The 19,816-nt window shown below is 36.1% G+C and overlaps 1 protein-coding gene across 4 annotated transcripts; it reads left to right on the forward strand.

Annotated features, from left to right (window-relative positions):
- The first annotated feature begins 918 nt into the window (after positions 1-918).
- micall2a (mical-like 2a) lies at positions 919-16,511 on the forward strand. Of its 4 annotated transcripts, XM_067382460.1 has the most exons (19): positions 1,122-1,247; positions 1,466-1,603; positions 3,022-3,070; positions 4,649-4,790; positions 5,383-5,705; positions 5,864-5,994; positions 6,092-6,601; positions 7,571-7,767; positions 8,104-8,176; positions 8,580-8,716; positions 8,803-8,907; positions 8,983-9,084; positions 9,327-9,385; positions 9,475-9,598; positions 13,019-13,121; positions 13,867-13,940; positions 15,040-15,154; positions 15,301-15,347; positions 15,579-16,511. In XM_067382460.1, the coding sequence occupies exons 4-19, from the start codon at positions 4,706-4,708 to the stop codon at positions 15,662-15,664; spliced, it is 2,271 nt and encodes a 756-aa protein (XP_067238561.1). In that variant the 5' UTR covers positions 1,122-1,247; positions 1,466-1,603; positions 3,022-3,070; positions 4,649-4,705; the 3' UTR covers positions 15,665-16,511. The 4 variants fall into 4 exon arrangements, 3 of the variants coding, with proteins under 3 accessions (XP_067238559.1, XP_067238562.1, XP_067238561.1); XR_010894645.1 differs by lacking the exon at positions 1,466-1,603 and having other exon boundaries at positions 919-1,247; positions 15,268-15,347; XM_067382458.1 differs by lacking the exon at positions 1,466-1,603 and having other exon boundaries at positions 919-1,247.
- Positions 16,512-19,816: the final 3,305 nt, after the last annotated feature.

Genomic DNA, 19,816 nt, shown 5'->3' on the forward strand with positions numbered 1-19,816 from the left:
ATTTCACAATATTACTGTTTTTTACTGTATTTTTAATTAAATAAATGTATCATTGCTGAGCAGATGAAACTTCTTTTAAAAACATTAAAAATCTTAGTGGTTCCAAACTTATATATATAAATATATAAGTATATAATATATATAAACATATATAAACTTTATTAATTATATATATATTTTTTTTTACACAGAATTATCAGGAAAAGCAAATTATAACACAAAAGGTGGTTGATCAATATATACTGCAATTATTTTTTTCATTTGCTTAAAGGACTGAAATAAATTACATTTTCAATATAATTTGTAATAGCCACAAAACTAAAAATATTCCTAACTACCTATAACCTAGGCTAATTAAAAAATATAATTACATAAAGATGTCTTTATTTTGCATAAAACACCAAGCTTAACAAACTTTGTTAGTTAAAATAATATGTATTCATAAAATTGTTTGAAACATTTTAATTTGAATGTTTATATATATATATATATATATATATATATATATATATATATATATATATATATATATATATATATATATATATATATATAATAACTTAACAGTTTTTCCATGTTAAAAGTTTTGTTAAATGATTTTAAATTTACCCCATTTTTTAATTTTATGACAAAAGAACAATTTCTATCCTTTTCCACTGTAGGTATTCCATTTGACTCCAACAGCATTGGATTGACACATACATTAATGTAGGCCTTAATTTCATCACATTCCGCAAGTCTTTTTTTAAAGAACATGCTTGTCATATTAAACAGATACATCAACGACCGAAAAAGACTCGATAAAAAGAACAAATGAAGCATTTAGCATTTAATTATTGATGATTTGAGGCTCCTCCCCCTTAATTTCCTCTATTCCACAGGTGCCGCGCGCTGCTCTGCTGTAGCAGTGAACAGATCTGAGGAGACGCACGCCGGTTTCAGCTCACATCCGCTTCAACTCTTTTTCTCTTTCACTGTGACTTTCCGCACTCTCTCCGCAGTCATTTTCGTCAACGCTCCATTATTTCGTCGAACAAACGCCGTCTTTCATTTACAAGACATTCTCTCCCGTGTTTTGGCAGTAAGTAAGGGTGTTTGGAGAGGATGGCGGCTATCAAGGCGCTTCAGCAGTGGTGTAAGATTCAGTGCGATGGATACAGAGATGTGACCATCAGCAACATGAGCACGTCGTTCAGAGATGGACTGGCCTTCTGCGCTCTCATCCACAAGTTCAGACCGGACCTAATGTAAGAGTCGTTTATTTATAAGTTGTTAACTTAATATATGAGAGTAAGGTAACAAACAGGTGTTTATGGGAATACAATTGTGTAACTCAAAGATGATAGGCAAATATTTAACCAACAAGCGTTTTAAAAGTAGTGTGGAATGTTTATACTTCTAGTGTGGTTTATATAGCAATTATATGCAAAAAGTATTTGGACATTTACATTTGAATCCATGTCAGGTCACAATTAAGACAAAGTATTTGGACCCTTTGTGGAACATGTTCAAATCTGATGAGCTGCTCCTGTAGTTACTGTGAACTTGAGGAGAACTGACTTCATACATCCACTTGAGTGGCAGAAGAAAATGGCAAAGAAAAGTTAGTACACTCTAGCATTGTTTGTTTACAGGGTAAAATGGAGTGTTGATTGTCAGTTTTTAAAGGATTAGTTCACTTTCAAATGAAAATTAGCCCAAGCTTTACCCGCCCTCAAGCCATCCTAGGTGTATATGACTTTCTTCTTTCGCATCTGAGCTTTATAATGGCAGTGAGCGATACCAACAAGTATGAGCTGAAGAAAGTGCTTCCAAAATATCCTTCTGAAGCGAAACGTGTTTGTGTGGAAAAAAAAAAAAAAAAAAATCCATATTTAACAAGTTATGAAGTAAAATAACTAGCGTCCGCCAGATCGCCTTCCGTATTCAAGTTACGAAGAAAGAGTAAACTGGCGTCGCTTTTTCCATAAGTTAAATAAGGAAGGCGTAGGACGTAGCATAAGCTTTTTGAACCATGACAGTTTTACACTTTCTTCGTAAGTTCAATATGAAATGCGGTCTGGTGGTAGCTATAGATATTTTACTTCATAACTTGTTAAATATGGATTTATTTATTTTTTTTACAAAAACGCATCGCTTCACTTCAGAAGGCCTTTATTAACCGGTAACACTTTACAATAAAGTTCATTCATTTGTTGACATTAATGTATTAACTGACATGAACTAACCATGAGCAATACATTTGTTACAGTATTTACTAATCTTCGTTAACGTTAGTTAATGAAAATACAGTAGTTCATTGTTTGTTCATGTTAGTTCACAGTGCATTAACTAATGTTAACAAGATTTTAATAATGTATTCGTAAATGTTGAAATGAACATTAACAAAGATTAATAAATGCTGTAGAAGTGCAGTTCATGTTAACTAATTAACTAATGAACCTTATTGTGAAGTGTTACCCATACTCGTTTATCCCGTTCACTGCCATTATAAAGCTTGGATGCGTCAGGATATTTAATATTTCTCAGATTGTATACACCTAGGATCGTGAGTGTGAGTAAAACGTGGGGTAATTTTCATTTTAAAGTGAACTAATCCTTTAAGTATGTAGCTGAATTGTCCAAATTTCAGAGGCCACTGTATTATACTAATGAAATTATGAGAGCAGATTCATGGGTAGTTGACATCCTGCAATCTAAAAATATTTAAGTGTTGAAACAGCAGCTTTTATGACTTAATATTTAGAGACTACATGGAATAATAGTTTAATGTAGTGTATGTATTTTTCACATTTAGAGGACTATTTAAAATGAACTAGTAAAGGCAAAAATGTAATAAAAAAAAAAAAGATATAAACTGACTAGTCAAGGGACCTGTCACAATATTACGTTTTAATTTGCAGTTTTGATGGTATTACACTTTGAAACTACACCTCCTCCTTTATTTCTGTGTGCTTCAACTTAATTTAGCATTTTATTGTAACACTTCTCAAGGTGATTCATGTCCTTGTTTTCTTTCAGAAACTTTGAGTCTCTCTCCAAAGACAATGTGTACTACAACAACAACTTGGTAAGTTATTGTGTTTGGTCTTGATCATAGGAAACTACGACAGACTTGCCTCATGCAGAGTGACTCACTGCTTACATTTCACAGGCAATTTTAGCTGTATCCTGTACAGATTTGTGTCTGCTACTGTCCTTTGGTTATGCACACACTATTGAACTTTCTTTTTTTTTTTTTTTTATGTTTGTAACCCAGCTTTGTGTAGTTTGCAACATTCATGCATTGTTTCTTTTAATATTGACCTGAATAAGTGAGCTTGAGACCCTTTTCCCACAGCTTGTGAAATGCATGTGATCTAATTTTGCAGCGTTCTCAAAAGAGACTTGTTGCTGCTAAATAAAAGAGTCTGTTTATGAGTCAAGTCTTAGAGCGATAGCTTTTTATCACAATAATGATATCCTGCAAAAAGGGTCTTTCAGCAAAACTGTCTTAAGTTTCAGACTTGTCCTGTGTATTGACATATTTATTCATTTTAAAAATTCCACACTTTAAGCATTCTATGTGTCACAGGAAACTTTTAATCTTCAATTTACTTGTGAATAACACACAAGTCTGTTAGTGTATTTTTCAAATGGAACATTGTATTTGAGTGTAGACACACTGTCCGACCAGGAACGATGCCCTAATTATTTTTTTTCCCTGTCAGGAAGTGCTTATAAGAGATGTGCCACAACTGGGACTTTGTCATAATGATGAGCTCTTTCTCTGGTTGCTTCCTCAGAGACTGTAGATTATAGGCCACACGCTCCGAGATCTGTTACAAACCCTCACCACTTCTATAGGAAGCACACCGCTGTAGTTTGAACCCGAGCCTTTTGGAGTCTGTCCAGTTAATGCATTATAAAAAAGGGTGACAGTCATCTACAGGGCACCTGATCCTCTCCGTCAAGATTAACTTACCTCTGTTCTACTACTGTCTTTACAAATGTTAGTTCATCAGTGAATTTAAACACCATAGAATGGCTGTTTTGCGAGTGTCCTTTGGTTAAACCCAGACAGTTTTTGCCTGAAATTTTGATTTCATATCATTATTCCTCACAGTGCTTTAGTACAAAAGAGAAACAGGAAGACACAGCTGCGGCTGCATCATGAAGGATATGCCGCCTCTCCTCAGCTGTCCTGTAAAATGAGCATGTCCAGGTCAGACCTAGACAATGCCATGGCATCCCCCTATTCTATCCCTGTTCCCAGGCCGTGGCGCGCACAGGAAATGTGCTATTCATTATGCGCTCCCTGGCCGGGTCGTCCTGATGTGGTGCCAGATTGTACTGCTTACTGGCCTATTCTATTTTTGACAAGTCCTTTTTTTGTGCCTTGTCTGTGTTTACAGTTAATTGGCCAAGTTCCTTTCCCCTAGAAAACCGGTGCCACAGTGTGATTATGGCGGCCTGAAACAATCATATGAGGTCATGTTGAATGAGGATGTTCAGTGGTGGTTATAAACACAGGGAGTCTTGTGTGTGCTTGTCTTTTGTCGTTGTGGTCGTCTAATTATTGTTTTCTTCTGTATGAATGCATCCTTCTATTATGTGGTGTTTTAGTTGTGAACTTAATGGCTTATTTTTGTCATGTGATGTACTCCAGGCGTTCCGTGTGGCTGAAGACCATCTGGGAATCCCGGCTCTTCTGGATGCAGAGGACATGGTGGCTTTGCCTGTCCCAGACAGACTCAGCATCCTCACATATGTCTCACAATACTATAACTACTTCCATGGCCGCTCACCAAGTAAGACTTGTCTATATTTTAGACCGTTCATACTGGAATACTACTAAACTGCTTACTATAGGCCTGGGTAAAAAAAAATTTTATGAACCGATATCGATTCTTAAATCTAGGGATGCACGGATACCTTTTTTTTTCTTTTTCTTTTTCTCTAGTACTCGCCGATACTGATGCCTATTCATTTATTTATTTTTTTTGTGGTGATTTTGCAGTTTTCCAAGCACAACACGACTAATTAATGTAGGACAGCTTCTTTATTATTACTCCAAGTAACCATTTTTATGTGCTTGTCACAAACTCAAACAAAAATTTCAGTGTCCATTAACTTTCTAAGGGCATAATTTCCAATATATTATTGTTATATTGTTATATAAAAAGTAATTTACAAACAAATTAAAAACAATATTACAAATAGAGATACAAATTAAATAAACTTGTTTTTCAGATACAGTGGGTTTATTTACCATGTATACATATTTTGTTTTATTAACATTAATGACAAATATAGGCTACGGTAATGTTTGTGTGTGATTTTTAATTTTTCTAATGTATTAAAATTTCTAAGACTTTCTTCTCAATGGTCTCTTATTTTCAGTCGGGGGAGTTGGAGGTATCAAGCGGCATGCTGAAGACTCAAAGGAGGTGCCATCAGAGAAGAAAAATCTGCCTGTGGTTGCCAAAAACCTCAATATCAAAACAAATACAGAGAACCGTCCTCCTCAAACTGAAATGCCAAAAACTATCAGAGACAACCGTCCATCTCTTAACATCCAGAAAAGTGCTCCAGAGAAGCACGTTCTAGCTACTCCAGCTAGGCAGACTGGCACGGACTTGCAGAAATCTCCAGGGGCGAAATGTGTGCAGGCGCCCATCACACCCCTCAGAGCGAGATCTCCACAACCACACAGAGATGCTGAGGTGTCAATTTGGCTTTCCCTTGATTATTCAACATCCAAATGACTGGTCTTTCAGAGCTAGTTATAAAAGGATGAGTTTAGAATGATTCAGTCATGATTTTAGAAAATTGATTTTTATTTTTTTTATTTTTATTTATGTTTTCATCTGATCTTTTATAGAAAACTGTCTTGGTGGAGAGCTCAAATAAAACCGGCACATTGAACAGTAAATGTGCAGTGTGTGAAACTCATGTACATTTGGTCCAGAGACACCTGGTAGATGGGAAGCTCTACCACCGGAGCTGCTTTAAGTGAGTTTTTACTGGTGGTTCTTGGAAAGTATTGCTCATAATTATTGTAGTTTGGCATGTAACTCATCCTGCAATGTTTTTTTTTTTTCTTAAACAGGTGTAGTGTATGCTATGGGACACTGAAATCAGGGGCATATAAACTAGGAGGGGACAATGGCTCACTGGTCTGCACTATTCACCAACATGCCCAAAACGGCTTCAAGCCTACTGTTAAGCCTTTTAAGAGCAGTGGATTTACGCTTGCTGATTTGGTGCCCAAATCTGATCTTGGAGATCAGCCGTCTGCACAGCGCTACATCTCTGTATTATCTGCACCCATCAAAGCTGTGCCCAGACCAGTGGAGCTCAGTCCCGCTCCACAGTCATGGACAGCCTCTGCTCAGAGGACTCAGGCAGCCAGGCAGAAGTTCTTTCAGTCCTGTGGCCCAGCAGCAGAACATCAGCCCACCACAAGACCGCAGTCAGGCCCCTCAGAGTCCTTCACCTATCAGAACACCAGTCTGAAGATGGAGAAAGGCAGAACCTGTGCTCTGACAAACGGAAAACTACTTGAAGGAAACACGAACAACAACAATGCGCTTAATTCTAACCCAGGAGCACACCAGCGGTGAGTGATTAACTGATTATTGTCATGGTTTACTGTATTATTGATCACTGATCAACCGTTTCTCTGGTGAAAAGTTAGCAATTTGGCTTTTCAGACCAGAAATGAACTCTTACATAATTTTTAAAGTCTGGGTTGTTTGTCACGGTTTACAAATCCTGGGTTCTTAAGTTGATCCTTAGTATTTTGGTTTCATAATTTCTCAGACCCTGTGTTAATGTTCTTGTTTGCATATTTACAAGGTTAATAACACTGATTTGGTTAACACTGACAATGTTTTAATAACATTGATTTGGCAAGTATAACAGTTAGTGCATTTGCTTTTTTTTTTGCCTTTTAGCTGATGCCTTTTAGAAATTACAAGATAATTTAAGCTTTAACCTGGCTTTCAAAAAACTTTACTGTAAAAAATCTTTAATGAATGCTTGGGGAGAACTGAGATCATGTTTTGAGTAGACAAATAATTGCCATTCTACAGTTTACTTCCATTCAAAACTTTTATTTATTTGAAAGGGTCTTTTATGTACCCCAACGCCCGGTTTAATTAAAAATTTAATATTTTTGAAATCATGATTTAAAGTAACTTTTCTATTTTAATATTTAAGATATTTATTCCTCTGTCAAAGCTGAAATTGTTTGTTCAGCATCATTACTCCAGTCTTCAGTGTCACATGATCCTACAGAAGTAATTCAAATACGATGATTTGATGCTCAAACATTTATCAATGTGTTGTGCTGCTCTAATATTTTGTGGAAACTTTTGTGGCAAGTTTACCAAAACTTTTTTTTTTTTTTTTGTAATGATCAAAAGTGACAAAGACTTTTACATTACTTTAATATGTCCTTGCTGAATAATAATAAAAAAAATGTACTGAACCCAAACTTTTGAATGTTACTATACATCAGTAAAGCTGGCTCATCTATCATGGTGTGAATGCTGAATGTAAGTGACCTCGATACCATCTCTCACAGGCTAAAAATTGGATGCTCTTCTGCGGAGGTCTCTAGCTGGCGGCAAGAGTTACACAGACGAGATGCAACAGGAAGGGCCGCTCCATCCAGCCCTGCTATCAGCATTAGCAGCATGAGCACCAAAGAATCCCTCTACCTCAGTGCCATCAGCAAGGAGCGCAGCAGACCTCCATCCCTGCTGCTTTCTACTGCCAAAGGTGCTGTTCGCTCACAGATGACCTTTGCTTGTATGGATTGTGGTCTTTTTTTTTAAATGGTTTCTAAAGGTCACATAAGAAATATTACCATAAACATACGTAATAAGCAGGGGACGAGAATATAGGCAGGAAAGCAGTTAAATTAAGCCATGGGCTAGTATCCATTGTTTTTCTCATGTAGTCCACAAGAGTAAGATTGAATCTCAAGACTGATTTCTGCCCTGTAGTATTTTAATCCTTTCTGTTTGACAGCATTGCTTCGAATGGCATGATTTGATATTGTGCGACTTTTTGTTTTTCCATAATTTTCCTCCCTTCTCTCGGCTTCAACCACAGATGTTCAGAGCTGCAACGCCCCGACTGACTGGAGATCAAAGCCAAAGGCCGTTCCAAATGGACCAAGACTAAAGTAAGTTCGATCAGCCTAGTTATCCCTAATGCTTTCTAATCCACACGAGGGGAAGCAGGCAAAGTCACTCGGGTGTGAGCTGCAATGACACTTCAGAGCTGGAGTACTGACAGTGGGGCCTTTCATGTATCCATCCTCTAGCCGGCGGATGCCTCCTGCCTCCCCCATAGTGTTTGACTGCCTCCGAGCACATCCGCTCACTCTATCCCCAATCCTCAGCAGTCCCAAGGAGTGCTGCGCCTAAACCAGCCCCTCTGAAACACTGTGCTCTTACTTTGAGTTCCTCTGATTGTTCTTTTAGTTTTGTTTGCGTCTACTGTATCTAAGGTGAGCATCTACTTATGCTGGTTTAAAATGATTTTGAGTCTGTCATGTTGTATTGAAGTTATTTTGCTTTTTGTAGATCTCCTGATAATGCCAAGGATGAAAGTGACCCTTGTTTAAAGGTGCAAGATGCTCCAACCTCCTCTATATCAAACAACTCTCATTGCTCCAATGTTGCCCAGAAAACTGAACGGGAACAGCAGCAAGGTGCCTTGGGTAAGCCAGTCACTTCACAGCAAATGTCAGATACCAAATGATGTACCTTGAACACTGCATAATGTTTACCACTTTATTACCCTCAGTTCAAAGTGGAGCATGTACACCAACAGGTACATGTGTACATTCTGCCCTTATCCAGCCTTTCAGTCCTGTTGTCCCATGCTTGGTAGAGACCTGTGATGGGCAAGGTAAGTCCAGGCCACATCAGCTGCAGCATGGTAAGATTTGAATTCATGATGATCATACTTTTCTTCTGTCCACAGGTTCAAAACCTGACTGTTCCTTGTCCTCATGTATCTTGCCCTCTCAGTCCTGCCACAAACCTTCATCTCCAAAACAACCTCGCCGCAGGTCGGCGATGTCCAGTAAGCATTTAGCAATTATTTTTATTAAACCTTAAAGGAATAGTTCACATGATGAAATTTATTTTATCTTATTGTAGTTAATCACCATCTTGTATAGTCAAAGAGAAGCATGGTTGTTCTAAGCTCTGTTTGTTGTTGAACTTGACATTTTCTTTTGAGGTATTCGTTTAAAAGAAATTGCAGTAATTCATTTTCTTCAGCTTTTCATTTACACTAAAAATTTTTGTCTTTTTAAATTTTAGGTTACAATGGAAATATGTCATCTAAAAATGGTTTACTCTGTGAAACAAGGTCACCTACTGTAAGTTTTTGTAAATGTTTAATACTGTCCTTGGCCAAATTATCAAATATCTGATCACCATGGTTTAATTATATTGCGTATCTTTTCAGATAAAGCCTTGCTACATCACTCCAGACCAGATCTCAAAAGAGCTCCAGGACATTGAGAACACACTGAATGATTTGGAGAATGAAGGCGTGGAGTTGGAGAGGAGACTTCGCATTTATGAAGAAGGTTTGAGATTATATTAGTAATTCATGTAATTTTTTCACAAAATGAGTAAAATTTGAAGGTCCTGAGCAGTGTTGGGGGTAACGCATTACAAGTATCTTGAGTTATGTAATCGGATTACTTTTTTTCAGATTAACACATTACTTTTAAATAGGGATGCACTGATAACTTTTTTTTTTTCTTCTTCTTTCTTCTGATACTTGCCAGTGCCGATGCTGATGCCTAGGGCTGGACGATTAATCGAAAACCAAAATTCAGAACCTCTAACCGACGTAATTTTCCCATGTTGGTTATTTCGGTTTTTTAATCCTGTTAATGCTTCCCACTTAAAAACATACTAGCGCATGTGTTGCCACGTGACTCCTCCCCCTCCAGTCAACACGCAGGTGAACGCAGATTCAACACAGAGAAGGCGCGTGAGCGGTGAGCCTTGTGTCTTCACTAAACTGTCAGTTGTATGTGTATTACGGTTTGCCAGTTTAGACATTCAAATGATTAGACAATCGGATGTGTATTATATCGAGCTACTGCCATCGCGCAGTGGCATTTTGGCACGAACACTCCCAAACAGTAGCTGCACGCTGTGTGAAGATTGTGCGCACTGAGGAGCAGAAACTAGTTATCAGAGCTGTCCTGTTATTTATCACTAAAGAAGCTTAGAAACTCAACTTATTATAGCATATATTTTTCTACTTTTGAAGTAACTATTTACAACCCACAGCTTCACAATTAACAGAGACGGTATGACTAATTCACACATGCAGTCGCTCTCATTACTGGTACTGTGCTAATTTATCTGTATCTGATTTACAACGAGCAGAAATCAGTAATAAATGTTATGAACCATAGATAAAAAATGAGCTGTTATGTCAGATCACATTCAAAAGGAAATAAAAATACCACCTTTTAATAGTCAAGCATATTTACAGTACAAACCTTGTAAGTGAACTATGAGGGCAAAAAAAACAAACAAAATAATCGTTCATTAATCGTAATCGAGGTAAAATGTTCAATTAATCGGTTTTGATTTTAGGTTAAAATCATCCAGCCATACTGATGCCTATACATTTATTCATGTTAATTAATTAAATTTATTATTAGTTTATTTTATTTATTTATTTATTTTTTTGGTGATGTAGTTTTCCAATCACAACACAGTGAGACTAATGAATGTAGGACAGCTTCTTTATTACTCCAATGAAAAAAGTAGTAATTTTTATGTGCTTGTCACAAACTTAAAGACCAAAAATTTCAGTGTCCAATAACCTTCAAAGAGCATTATATATATATATATATATATATAAAGAAACTTACAAATTACAACAAATACTATAGAGATACAAATTAAATAAACTTGTTTTTGTGATACAGTAGGTTTATATACCAGGTATACATTTAACATCTTTTGTTGTTTTATTAACATTAATGGCAAATATTTAATTAGGCTATGTTCCCTTTAAGACTGAATCTATGGATACTGACACACATCCTGTTTTCACCCAAATGTTTACATCCACTTAAGCCATAACCGACTGTATTTACGTGATATACTCTACAATGGACGTTGACAACTATGTGTGTGCATTTGACCATTCAGGCGCGAGGAGAACTGATTGCGCGCTCGCTGAGAGAACGGGGATCGCGCGCAAGAGACAGAACGCACACACGAGAGCAAGCGAGCGCTTCTGGTCTGTCATTCAGCACGATTCCGCCTATCCCGCCATCAATAATCAATAACGAATTGTGATTGGAAGCATGCCGTTCGCAATGTGTGTGTTGTCATTAATTTTGAAGTATTTCCATACCCCTGAGGCTGACCGTGCTTCTGCTGCTGCCATCGGTGCATTTGCGCATGGAAAATTATGTCACGTGAGGTATCTGTCTTTGGTATTGGGTATTTTTACGAGTACATGTACATGAGCTTGGTATCAGCCCGATACCGGTATCGGTATTGGTGCATCCCTACTTTTAAATTTACAACAAAATATCTGGGTTACTTTTTCAAATAAGTAACGCAAGTTACTTTTTTTCCCATATGTTGACTGACAGCTCTCCTGTCCCCATGTTGAGAGAAATCGTGACAGTGCAGAGGTGTTGTGTGCGCTGTGTAAACATGGTGGTTATTGTAGTTTTGAGCAGGCATTTACTCATCTCACTTTTACAAAAAGAGTCAGTATTCCTCAAAATGAATAACTGTGAAATACAACCTTAGAATATTGCACAAACCTGCAATTAAATATATTAAATTAAACAAATATACTTCATGCATTTAATCTCACTTTATTAACCAATGTCTTTGCTGCTGACCTTCAGTGATCAAATTCAACCACACTATTAAGCAAAAATGACTTTAGATAAACATCACATTTGTTTTTAGTTTTTAACATTTTTATTGCTAAAGTAAGTGTTGAACTTTTTCTTCTCATGCACCCTATTCTTCTGCAATCCATAATGGCAGCACAGCTTAAAGGCTTGTTTGTTTGAGCTGCACCCTCTACTGTACAGGTGTGAATTTGCTCTTCCTTCAGCCTGATTTTTATTTATTTATTTATTTATTTATTTATTTATTTATTTATTTTTTAAACAAAGAAGCAAGCCCAGTCCAGGTGAGAAATTAACAATGCATTACCATTCAGGTTGTTTAGGACAAGATAAGCTCTTTTGGATATCAGATGTTCCTTTTGGTGCTATTCAAGACTGCTCATTTGATGTGTTTTAGACAGCATGTAGCAGCACCGTGTGTGTGTGGTTCATTGAGTTCTGTGAGACGCGCACTCATTCCGAACCTGTTAGCTGAGCCGTCCACCTGGGAGTCGGAATTCCAGTGTAGCCTTTAGGGGAAGGCTGTGGCCAATAAAGGGCTCTCGATTCCAGCAGCCAGGGCCAAATGAGGCGAGGCGCAGGGGAAGCTCCCTCTCCTCCTGTGGGATGCTGGGATGAAAATGGAGAAGAGGCGGTGGGCTGCAATGAGAGGCTGCTAGCTGTATGGGGCAAGGGCACTTGATTGGCTCTTTTCAAGGTCACCATGGCACAGTAATATCATCTCCAGTCACCTGTCCTGCTGCTAGCAGCCGGTGGGATTTCATAGAACCTGACTGCCTCTCGGTCCCACCAAGGCCAAAACCACCACTTGATGAAATTAAGTTTGTGTGTGCGCGCGTATGATTGTACTTATATGTTTTTTGTACCACCTCAAGGCAATGTCAATGGAAAACATGCTTTTTAGACCGTATTACAGTGCTCTATTAGGAAACAAATAGAATTCAATCATAGCTCAAATAGAAGTTGAAAGTGAGTATTTGGAGATGCCCGTCTCTAGAGCACTTTAAATTGTGGCTCGAGGTGGAGTGTCTCTTACGTGGTTGGATGTGAACGGTGCAGTTAGGACCCTGGTGTCCTTGGTGACTTTGGACTGTTTTACAGAGGGTCATGGGGACCTTCTGATGGATCCCTTGATGGTGGACTGGTTTAACCTGATTCGGAAAAAACAAAGCTACATACGCAGGGAGTCAGAGTTGATGTACATGTAAGTACTTTTTAATGTTTTCACCAACTTTTTCATCTAGCTTTTTTTATTTTTACTGTCTTATTTAATAGTTAAAGGGTTCATTCACTCAAAAATAAATTGTCATTTATTGTCCTCATGTCGTTCCACACCCATAAGACCTTCGTTCATCTTCGGAACAGAAATTAAGATATTTTTGATTAAAATCTGAGGGTTTCTGAAGCACACATAGGCAGCAACGTTTTAAGGTTCAGAAAGGTAGTAAAAACAAGGTTTAACCTTAATGTTATGAAGCAACGAGAATATTTTTGTGCGCAAAAACAAAAATAAAGACTTTAAGAATTTGAACTGTTGTCATACGCAGTTGATGTAGTGAATGCACTGCAGGCTTCAGTGTTTACATCCGAACGCCGACTTAATAATAATAATAATAATAATAATAATAATATTATTATTATTATTATTATTATTATTATTATTATTATTATTATTATTATTATTATTATTATTATTATTATTATTATTATTATTATTATTATTATTATTATTATTATAACCTTTATAATATAAGGGTTAGGTTATTATAACAAAGGTCTTATGGATTTGGAACAACATGAGTGTGGTACTTAATGACAGAAATTTCATTTTTGGGTGAACTAACCCTTTAATATTGATTAATAAACAAAATAATGGAGAAAAACAGCTAGTGTGTCTGCTTGCTGTCTAATTTGGTCCTTACAGATCTCAATCTTTTTATTTTTTTTAGAGCAAGAACACAGGATCTGGAGGAGCAGCAGCCGGGAGTAGAAGGAGAGCTCAGGAGATTAATCAATAAACCAGGTAAAAATGAAGCAGGGTAACTAGTGAAAAGTGCTGTAAATTTTACTCCGCCAACTTTTTTTTGAATAAAATTAAAATTTAAGTTAAATCAAACCTCCCCTGCAAGTACATTAAGACCTTAACACTGTGAACTTATGTAATAGAATAAACTAAAAAGAATGTTTCTTAATATAAAACTATATGTAAAATTGAAAATGTATGACACTTGTCAATCAGTGCAAAGGGACTTATATTGCACTTTTATTACAATATATTACAAATGAACTATTATGGTCCCACTTTATATTAGGTGGTCTTAACAACTATGAGATTTTTTGTTTTTAAAATAAGTACAATGTAAAAACATGTATGTACGCAATAAGTGCATTGTATCAAATTATTAATTTAAATATAAGTACATAGTAGTTAAGGCCGCTTAATATAAAGTGGGACCACTGTTTTTTTTTTTTTTTTTTCTTCTTCTACCATATTATAAGACATTGAAGCATTAGCAGTATGACCTGCACTAAACTTTCTTAAATTACAATGAGCTTTTTAATTTTGCTTTGAGAGGTATATCTTCTCTCTTTGGTTGCTATGGTAAGTCTGTATTTAGAAATTTAGCACCAATTATAAATAAAGCTTATTTGTAGATCTCTTGTGACACATTTCTCACTCATGTCTGCTGCTTCAAATCATATCTGTAATGATTTTAATAATTATCCATTATGATTTTAACTGGCTTTGAAAGGTGATACAAAGTGGAAAAAATAACATGTTAACTATTCTAGTCTTTATAAAGGGTAATGTAATAGCAGTAGTAGTTTAATCTGCTTGGTCTCTTTTTGCATATTTTACAAGACCTGAGGAGAAGTCATAACATGTGTTTGTGGTTCAGGTATTCCCTACATTGTGGGCTGCATTTCCCCTACGCTTTTTTTCTGGTCCTTATGAGTAAAATGTTTTGTAAATGTTTTTTGAAAATGTAAAAATGCAGAAAGTTTTCTGTGAGTAGGTTTAGGGGATGGGATATACAGTTTGTACAGTATAAAAATCATTGTCTATGGAGGGTCCCCAAAAACATGGAAACCCAACACGTATGTGTGTTTCTGGCTGTTAGAACATCTCAAGACTCTGGAAGAGAAGAAGCGGGAAACTGAGCTGTTGAACAGACTGATGAAGATTGTGAATGACAGGAACGCCATTGTTGAGGGTCTGGAGGAGGACAGGTTAAGGTAAGTCCTGAAGAAACCACACCAAATATCACTCTACTTATGAAATGCAATATTTTTTGAGTGCAAGTGAAGATTAACAAATTTGTTTGCGTTTTTAAATGTGGTTAATGTAGTTCTGCCAAGTAAATGTAATCTTACATTTCAAGGGAGGAGGAGGAAGATCAACAGTTGAATGAAATGATGCAAAGACTGGGTGAGAACTTGATTATATATTATATTATATTATATTATATTATATTATATTATATTATATTATATTATATTATATTATATTATATTATATTATATTATATTATATTATATTATATTATATTATATTATATTATATTATATTATATTTATATTATATTATAATTCCCTTGTAAGATCTACTATGGGTTTAAACATTAACATGAAAACATGCTTTATTTCTGTCTGTATGCAGGTCTTCAGAAGTTTAAAAACAAACGCAAGTCGTCCTTTTCAAAGTTATTTCGACGGAGAAGTAAAAAAGCCTCAATGGGAGAGTGAACTTCAGAGCTACTGGAATGAAGCGATCCAGATCTTCTTCTGTAGTCTGGTGAAAATTTGCCTAAGAAAGATTAAAACAAGGTGGGACTAGAATCACAACTCTGTCAGGCAGCTCAGTGAGGTAGTTTGAGTTCCTTGAGCAAAATGGTTCTTTAATGGTCCTGTTCTAATGGTTTTCACTTTTTTTGATTTAGCTAATTCTAGTTCTATTCATTTGCTGTAAGTGTTTAACACTTATGTTTACTTTATTTTTGCCTTCGCTTTAAATGTGTGGGCTAGGTTAAATAATTGTTCAAAATATACATTTTTTTTTTTCTTTCTTCCACCCCCTCACTTGTTCAGATGTTAACTTATATTAGCAGATAAACAGATGTCCAAGATTGGCTGAAGCATGCTACTTGACTGTGATCCAAGAATCTGTTGAGCATCTTAATTTAACCCTAACCTCCCCAAGGAAAAAAAAGTTGAACTGTGCGCTGCATGCTGAATCTATAGTACAAGATGCAGTGTCTGCGGTGAACTGAAGGGGGCACTATGAGCTCACATGCATTTGTATCAGTTTTCCAGTTTCTTATTTTATATTCCTGAGAATGCTAAATCAAGCTGGAGATTAGACCGCAGAGGAGCTTGTGTGCTGGAGAGGCGCGGATTATTGGTTTTATTCTCTTTTTAAGTCCCCTAACCTAGTTCAATTAAAACTGTACCTCATTTAACTTATCTAAGAAATATAGTCTGTCCAAAGATGTCTTTTACATGGTGTTTAAATATAAGTATTTGACTTAACTGTTTGAAAAACCCGCTGAAGGAATGTTTTAAGTTTTTTTTTTTTAAAGTTCTCTTGAGAGATGCTTACAAATGGATGTGCTTATTTATTGTATATTTGACTTTTAAAATGAGTAAATCCAATAAATCTTAATGAAGTTTCTTATTGTATTGCACCTCAAACAATTTATTTATTTATTTATTTATTTTTTTTAATTGAAAAACTAAGTTTATATATGTCTTCATGCTCACAATCTGTGAATTTCAGATGTCTGCATATGAATTGTGAGGCCCAAAAATGTTAAATGGAAAAACCCATCCATGCAGAAATGGTCAGAAGTACACAATAACCAAAATGCCCGGTTTATCCCAAACTTCCAGTCGGTTCCCTTCTCCGAAAATTAAAATGACACCACGCTCGCTGCAGCAACCATAATTGTTGTTCCTATCATTGCTCGTGCTGTAAAACGGCCGTTTATACAGCCATCATTTAATATGGGTTTTAGTAAAATGCATTAAGATAATTTACTCACATTTAATATCATGCCACTGCTTACAGGCCATCCATCCCCAATTTAAGATGCATGAAATTGTGATCATGAACTTGGAACACCATCTCTCTCTAGCTGAGAGGAACCGAGGAGGATATTGGTGCAGAACGCCACGCGTGATGCGGGTGACAGTCGAGACTGAATACGTGTGATATTAGAGTTAATTAAAGCTTTGCGCCCCATCTCCTGCAAATGCTCGCACTCCTGCAATTAAGAATCAAAGGCGAGGGCTTAGTGTCAGGGGGGTGTCTAATACATGGTTTTAACAGGAATGGGACCTGATTTGCCAAGCTCCTAGCGACAAGCATTAACAACAGCCTCAAATTAGGCGGACATTAATATTCATAAGTAAAACAATTCGTCCTGTGAATGGCTGATGAAATGAAATTCTCCGAGGTGAGCGCTCGCGTCCACGCCGCCCGTGTCCATCAAAAGATGCCATTACTGATCAAGTGCTTAATGTATATGAGCCGCCTGATGAAATTGAAGGGATGAAGGATGCCGGGGTTCGACTTGTTTGTCACCAGCCTGATATTTCAAAATCGGTCCACCAGCTCAAATGCACCATCGCTAAACTCAAGCGTGCGCGCACGCGTCTCCCTTTCGCTACATAACTGAATGACATTTACATATTTGCTTGATCAAGGCCAGCTAAACGGAGGTCACTAACACAAAATGGATTTGAAAATGGAGTGTACTTAAGCATTTTTTTGTGTTTTCGGTGGAAAGTGCGCTAATGCGACGCTTCGCAAGCTTTCAGTGTAATGCGACGTGGTTTAATTGTTTAATTAAAAGCATACATTACACTTATCTGACGTAGTTTATTCTAAAGGTCAAACTCTGTTTGTCCAGCGGCGGCCGCTGATCTGTTTGTTCTCTTCCTGTAGGTGCGCGCGCGCGTTGCAGATGTGGTGCTAGTGCTTCTGCCACTAGTCTGTAATTATGATCCTCAAGGTAATTTTATCAGCCTCATTAGCTCTGATGAGTAAACGAGAAGCGTGCTTCTAATTTATTAGCCATCCAGACTGGAGCCCTGGCTCTCATCAGACGGATCATAATGTTTGTATAGCGGAGCTGATATATTCCGTGTATCATCCAGCTGCAGGAAAGATTCGGAATTGGTAACTGCGTTCTAAACGCTGGATAGCTTAGTTTGATTTTTAGAGCAGTGGTTCTCAACCTTTTTCACTTTAAGGCCGCCCATTGGCAAAGGCCATATTTGGAGGCCCCTCAAGAAATTTTTGGTACTTTTGCTGTATTGGCAAAACATTTATTTGATCATTTTTGGCTTTATATGCATTTATAATTTTTTTTTTATATATTTTTTTTATTCATGTGTTATTTACTGATAGGAGTGGCAATATATTATATTATAAAAATTATAAATAAATTCCATAATTGTAAAAGTTTTAAACTCAATGTTGAGGTTTTACACCATACTGCCAATGATTTTTAACAGTTAGTGTTTTATTTGACAGTTAAAAATACATTCTACCCAATTAAATTATTTTAGAGCTTGACATAACTAGAAAAACCGTAAGGTTCCATTTGTTAACATTGTTTTTCATTAGTTAACATTAACATGAAGAATCATTTAAAATCAAATCTCTTTATAAATTTGAGTGAACATTAACAAATTGAACAGATTTTTTTTTACTAACATGAGTAAAGATTAATAAATGCTAACATTTATTGCTCATTGTTAATGCATCAACTAAATGTGAACTAATTAGACCTTATTGTAAAATGTTAATGACGAATATATATTCATTTATAAACTTCCATGACTTTTCTAGGTCTAGAAATCACCCTTTTAAAAATCCATTCACATCCAGGTTTTCCAAGACCATGAGAATCCTGGTTCTTAAATAAAATAACTGTTGCAGGGATAGTTCACCCAAAAATGAATTCTATTCCACGATTTACTCACCCTCAAGCCATCCTATGTATATATGACTGTTCTTTCAGACAAACACAATCTGAAAAATATTTAAAAATATTCCTTAGTCCTCCAAGGTTTATAATGGTTGTGAATGGCAGCCCAAATTTTGAAGGAAAAAAAATGCATATATATATATATATATATATATATATATATATATATATATATATATATATATATATATATATATATATATATATATATATATATATATATATATATATAACATACATTTGTATGTCCAAAAAGCGTTAACTTCCGTGACGTAGTACACAATGACATGACTTATTACGCTAGTACGTCATGTCATTGTGTACTACGTTGCGAAAGTTAACGCTTTTTGGATGTACGTTGAATGCGTATGGCTGTCGCACCATAAGCTTGTTATTTTACTTTAAAGTTTTAAATAGGGATATTTGTCTTTCGCAAATGCATTGATTCGCTTAAGAAGGCCTTTATGTACCCCCTTGGAGCCATATGGATTTTTTATTTTTTTTTGTCTTCAAAATTTGGGCTGCCATTCACAACCATTATAAACCTTGGAGGACTAAGTATATTTTTAAATATTTCCAATTGTGTTTGTCTGGAAGATTAAGGATGTAAGTAAATCATGGAATAATTTAAATTTTTGGGTGAACTATCCCTCTTAAGTGAATGAATTAAAATAAACTAAACTTTTTTTATTATTTTTAATAGTTGTAAGCCATCTTGTGGTGTGCTGAGGCCCCCTAGTGGGTCCCGTCTCCCTGGTTGAGAACCACTGTTGTAGAGATAAAAACTAAAGATTTTTCCACTTCTGATGTACTTGCGCCTCAATATATAGTACAATATATATATAAAAGGCTTTTCATCTGATCACACTGTAAACTTCAGTTACCCACCCCAAAATTATTTTTT

Source organism: Chanodichthys erythropterus, chromosome 3, assembly GCF_024489055.1.
Source record: "Chanodichthys erythropterus isolate Z2021 chromosome 3, ASM2448905v1, whole genome shotgun sequence".
In the NCBI taxonomy this organism is placed as follows: Eukaryota; Metazoa; Chordata; class Actinopteri; order Cypriniformes; family Xenocyprididae; genus Chanodichthys; species Chanodichthys erythropterus.